This window comes from Quercus lobata, chromosome 2 (assembly GCF_001633185.2).
Source record: "Quercus lobata isolate SW786 chromosome 2, ValleyOak3.0 Primary Assembly, whole genome shotgun sequence".
Taxonomy (NCBI): domain Eukaryota; kingdom Viridiplantae; phylum Streptophyta; class Magnoliopsida; order Fagales; family Fagaceae; genus Quercus; species Quercus lobata.
In genome coordinates this window covers 51958437-51964193 of record NC_044905.1, presented here as the reverse complement: position 1 = coordinate 51964193, position 5757 = coordinate 51958437, and the positions used below count along the sequence as shown (strand labels likewise).

Here is a 5757-nt window from a genome sequence, read left to right as displayed (position 1 = left end):
AGCCTCTGTAGTTCAATTTAAGTTTTTTATTTTTATTTTTTTTAGCCTTGTTTTTAATATATTCTGTACTTGTTTATGGATAGTTTCTATGTATTGAATGGAACTCGTCAGCTTGTTGATCATGAAAGTTTTTGACAAAGGTATGAGAGAGTTTGAGTGAGCATTAGCCAATCTCGTCTGCATAGTGAAATTTTTTTTCCTTCGCTTTGTCAAAGATGTAGGTGCCGACCATTGCCCAATGAAAGAGCTTTTGGGTACTAAAAGCTAAAAACAGTGTTAAGGCTAAAGCTGAAATTTGAAGGAAGTGATGCATTAGATTTTGGTTTTACATTACTGTTTATGTTTGTTTTATAAATTTAGAACTTTAAGGTGCTTCATTGTAATTTGCTTTGTAAATACTAAAAACAATAAAGAACTTTTCTATTAAAGCTCTTGCAAAATCTGTACTACTAAAAGCTTTACAATTAAGTTCTCGTTTGGCATTTTTATAGAAAGTAGAGTTTCTAAGGATAGAACTTTAAACAATGGAGGTGAACAGCTCAATCTAAACAAATATGATTTTTAAGACAAACAGTGATCATGAATTCTTAGACATCCGATGCGCAGTTTTTTTCTTTTTGTCAACATCATAACTATGAGTTTGAAGATATATTTTAATCCAAATCAAGATGGGTGCATTCTTTTATGAAGATATAATTTGTCATGAATTTAAAGATGCATATGGTATCATTGTATTTGATATTATTTTATTAAATAAAGAATGAAAACGGATTTTAACTTGATATTGTATACATTTTTAGATTAATAAATAAATAAATCTTTTCAAATGAAAAATATCGCAATACAAATAACAAATATTCCCAAATTAACCAATAAATTGGAATTAAAATAGTTTTTTATTTTTTTGAAAAAATAAACAAATTGTTAAACACACACACTTACACTTAATTACACTCTTTTACCAAGTTCAAACACAATACTAGTAAAAATAGTTAAGAAAACTAAAATACTAGTTTTGTACAATTGATATAAAACTATATTTCCTATGCAAAAAACTTCAACAATTAATTCAAATAATTGGTCTCTTATCATTTATCAATAATAATAATAATAATAATAATAATAATTTGGTTTTACATGATATTCCTATTCTATCCTTTATGTTACTCATTTATTACTTTTTCATTTTCTTCTTTCATGTACCAAATAAGTAGAAGTGTATGACCACCGCTTCTCTTTTCTTTTCCTCTCTATGCATTCATACGCAAGGAAAGATTTTTTCCCCTTTTCCTTTCCCTTTCCCTTTCATTTCTCTTACTCTTTTCCTTTTCCTTAGGTGCATTCAAACACTAAAGTAAATAACATTTTTGAAGTTGTAAAAAGGACATGTCAATTAAGGAGGCGACAAAGAGTATGATTTTGGATATGATAAAATAACATAAAAGAATACATGTGGCCAACTATGATTAGTTTGTTGAGAATCTATAGCGGACTACAAAGTTTTTGGCCTAAGGCTTGGTTGTTATTATTTTTACATTTTGTTTAATTTATTTGAAGCATCAATTAACTTTTCCACAAGTTCTCCAAATAAGAAAAATAAATTTGTGGACCCAAACTCATTCATACATGTTGATTTTCTGCAAAATTGGCCTCTCAAATCATTAAATTGAAGTTATACAAGCAAAAGAGCAGCTAATGGCTGAATTTGCAACCAGAAAACTTCCAGCAAAGTGTTCCTAATTGATATGATAACTGTCAAAATTATAGCCATGTAATGTAAGGACATGCTTATATACAAAGAAAACTCTGATTATAGGTTGTGAGGTCGTTTTCCATATATCAGTCATTACTGCACTCTTGTCCTCGTAGACTAATAGGTATAGTGTGTTTCAATTCTTATAAAAGTCTCTGAACATAAAACAATCCAATTGAAATTTTGTAAGCTTGAATCTGCTTGCTTTGCTAGCACAACCTCTAGGGAGATTGTTTTTGAGTTGTTTTCAGACTTCAAACAAACAAACAAGAATCAGAAAGCAAACATGGGTAAGAAATTAGATGCTTTCCTTGGAAAAATTAGCTTCAAGAAGTCAAAGTTCAGCAACCTGGTTAATCTTGCTGTCTCAAGAATTGCTGCACTTGAGAAGCAGCACCATGTCCGCTGTGGCCAAGCCCGCTCTGATGTCATTCAGCTCCTCAACCTTGGTCACCAAGAACGTGCTCTCCTTCGTGTAATTTCTATCATTGATGTCATTTTTTGCAGCTCTCTTTCTCTCTTCTGTATTCTTTCTAAATTTTTTGTTGGATTTTTAACAGGTTGAGGTTGTCATCAGGGAGCAAAACATGTTGGATGCATATGCAATGATAGAAAACTACTTCCATCTCTTGGTGGAGAGGGTTGTACTTATTCAAAACAATAAGTTAGTTTCATATCTTGCATTCTCTTCAAGTTAAATTTCATTAGTTCCATACCAATTATATTGCTAAAGAACAACTTTTTCTTTTGTTATCATCTTCTTAGTCCATGTTGTTTAGACTTTATGGATGTACCCCAAAAGCACTATTTTCTTCTTACTGTGGTAACATCAGTCACTCATTTATGTGCATATTGTTTAGAGAATGTCCTAATGAGCTCAAGGAGGCAATATCAAGCTTGGTCTACGCAGCCTCAAGATGTGGAGAATTGCCAGAACTGCAAAAGATCAGAAGCATGTTCACATCCAGATTTGGGAAGGAATTCACCACACGCGCTGTTGAATTATGCACTAACTGTGGAGTAAATCCTAAGGTAGAGTTGAATACTTGAACTTTTCCAGGTCACAAATTTATTTATCTTTTAACATCTAAGCCCAAAATAATGCTGCTTTTGGTCTTTCTAGATTGTAAAAAAACTTTCAACCCGAAGGCTAAGCTTGGACAGCAAACTCAAAATGCTGAAAGAAATTGCTCCCACAAATGAAATCGCTATGCATCTTAAGAGAGAATCATCTTTGGTAACTGAAGTAAGCAAGTAATATTATTAATAGTACTTATTCTTTTGAAAAAAAAAAAATCTGATCTCTAATTTGGGACCGTCCATACGTGATATAGGAAGAGAAACTGGATGTGAACCAGAAGCAGAAGCAACCTGAGCCTAACAAATCAGCTAATCTAAATAATCCTCAACTACAAGCAGTCATTGATGATTTGCCTGATGAGCTAAAACAGGATTCAAACATCTCTAAAACTATGGAAGCAAGGAAGAAATACGGAGATTTTGGTGCTGCAGCAGCAGCTGAAGCAGCTTTCATATTGGCAAGTCAAGCAGCAGCAGCTGCAAGAGCTGCTGTGGAACTATCACAACCTCAGTATAAAGCTCCTGATGATGGATCTTCAAAATCTGACCCTCAAAGTTATAGAAATGCCGCTTTGGAGGGCAAGAAGCACATAAACAATGAATTCAATTATGACAAAATGCATGATATTGAAAACTTGGGCTCTAAATTAGCTGCTGAAAAAATGGCAGATAACAATTATAGTAGTCATGTCAAAGAAACTGGAGAGAGAAGCAGGAAAGCTGAAGTAGATAAGGAACTCTCTGCATCAAGTTTGAGCCCAATTGGTGACAACATGAGTGGGAGGAAGAAGACTACACAAATACTGAGCCGAAATGAGATGTTGGGGAAAGAGAGAGGTTTTGTGAGGTTTAGTGATAGGAATACAAAGAATCAGGACACACATGACAGAAAGTCTAATGAGCAGAAATTTCAAACGTATCACAAAGCATCTACCATAGAAGGAGAATCTAGTTTAGAAAGCACAAATCACAAAGATTTCGCAAAGCAATTTGATTTAAGACTTTCAAACATAGGCAGGAGGCCACTTTCATCACGGAGTAGGCAACGAAGGCACTCTGCAACATATTGATGAAGTAAATTATCTTGTCTGAGAGGTTTTAAACTATTTAGACATTGCATAGAATATGCATGGTGTGTTTGTCTTTACTTGTTTCTCTATATAATTTATGATTATGTAAATTCAGCATGATATTTTATTCCAAAAGTAGTATAGTACAAGTGAATCTTATGAGAATGCAAGCGTTGATAGTAGTCACGTTTGGTCATCACTATGAGCATATATGTACTCCTTGTTCTGGAGAAATATGGAGAAAAATTGAAAAACATAGACCACAACATTTTCGTCCTAACTTGGGAGTTGGGACCTCTTCCTACTTGTTGTACACAAAGTTAAACTCCAACCGTGTCTATTCTTAGTGTTATATATTTTGTTCACAATCGGTCCCAAGTACAAAAAAAGGAGGTTCGTGATAGGTAACCATCGTAAAATTAAGTTATTATGAATGGATACATTGCAAATACATGTTGGGGAGTCCCCTAAAAATTAAATAGTGGAAAAATAATACTTGTGACTGTTCCTAATTAGTTTGTTAAGGAATGATAATCAAATTCAAAATTTGAGATTAAGGCCTAGTTGTAGTTAAGTCGTTAAATAATATCAATCAATATATATATAAAAGCAAAGACCTCATGTAGGAAAGCATGAGGTTTTGCTAAGCGGCGCATTCTATGCGAAAAGAATTGAAATATTCTCAAGATAAGAACAAATTAAATATAGACTTTTTGTTTTATTTGGTTCAATGTTTCAAGACTTTTTTAATTAAAAAATAAATATTCTCTGTATTCTTTTGTTTAATGTTTCAAGACTTTTCATCCCTCACACATACCACAAACCTCTTTGCATTTTAATTCATCATTTTCACCTCTTGTACTTCTATCCCTTTATATATAACTAGTCATTAACTCTTGCGATACACTGGATAATTTAAAGCAAGTTGTTGACAATTGTTTTTGTTTAAAGTACATAAGTAACCTACTGAAAGAAATAAGTTTTTGTTGACATTTTTCCTTCAAAATAATTTTCATAAACTTAGAAGAGTAGGTGTTTATTCATTTGCACATTTCTTGTAGGAACACTTTGTGGCATATCTGTCATTGTGCTAGCCACCCTCAAGTATTATTATAGCACCTTTCATCTATGGTCAATTGTTTTGTCATTGTGGCAGCCAACATTGACGCCTATATATAATGAAACTAATAGTGACCAACTGAAAAAATAAAAATAAAAAATAAATAATAATAATAATAATAATTCAGCAGTGTATCTTGTTTTCTTAGCACAGAGATAGCCAACAAATTAATCCATTTGGGATTCTAATTCAAAGTCTCACTTTAGCCACTGCATTCCATCAACGATCAATAGAATCTTTTTAAAGAAAATCATACCCAACAGCTATATAAAGATGGCCGAATCCCAACAATACTACCAAAAATAACTTATAATTATATATATAAATTACATTCCCACTTCTTTTGACTGACCACACAGAAGTCATTATAAAATAATAATAATAATAATAATAATAATAATAATAATAATAACAACACAATGATACAAAAAGAGAGAGAGGGGCGGATGAAACATAAATTTGACATAGACTGTAGAAATTAATATCAAAAACTAAAAACATACTCAGAAACTTCAAGCTTCAAAGAGTCTAAAGTATATAGAACCCCTAAAACAATTGGGGTAAAAAACCATTTTGAGAGCGGAATATATTCTTAGATCCCTTCATAAATTAAAATAATAAACGAAATAAGCCTTTCACAGTCATCATTATTATATTTCCGCAGAAACTAAACATGATAATCACAATAAAAAACTACAGAATTTGTAATAAAATTATAAACTTTGACACTTTCA

At 32.0% G+C, this 5757-nt stretch overlaps 1 protein-coding gene across 2 annotated transcripts; it reads left to right on the top strand.

Moving 5' to 3' along the window:
- The first annotated feature begins 1928 nt into the window (after nucleotides 1-1928).
- LOC115978068 lies at nucleotides 1929-4152 on the top strand. Of its 2 annotated transcripts, none has more exons than XM_031100095.1 (5): nucleotides 1929-2228; nucleotides 2314-2417; nucleotides 2614-2785; nucleotides 2877-2990; nucleotides 3088-4152. In XM_031100095.1, the coding sequence occupies exons 1-5, from the start codon at nucleotides 2040-2042 to the stop codon at nucleotides 3901-3903; spliced, it is 1395 nt and encodes a 464-aa protein (XP_030955955.1). In that variant the 5' UTR covers nucleotides 1929-2039; the 3' UTR covers nucleotides 3904-4152. The 2 variants fall into 2 exon arrangements, with proteins under 2 accessions (XP_030955955.1, XP_030955954.1); XM_031100094.1 differs by having other exon boundaries at nucleotides 2877-2999.
- The last annotated feature ends 1605 nt before the right edge of the window (nucleotides 4153-5757 follow it).

Coding starts and splice junctions, on each gene's coding strand:
- LOC115978068 (XM_031100094.1), top strand. CDS start 2,040: ATGGGTAAGAAATTAGATGCTTTCCTTGGAAAAATTAGCTTCAAGAAG. Junction 2,786..2,876: donor ACTGTGGAGTAAATCCTAAG/GTAGAGTTGAAT, acceptor TGGTCTTTCTAG/ATTGTAAAAAAACTTTCAAC. Junction 3,000..3,087: donor AATCATCTTTGGTAACTGAA/GTAAGCAAGTAA, acceptor TACGTGATATAG/GAAGAGAAACTGGATGTGAA.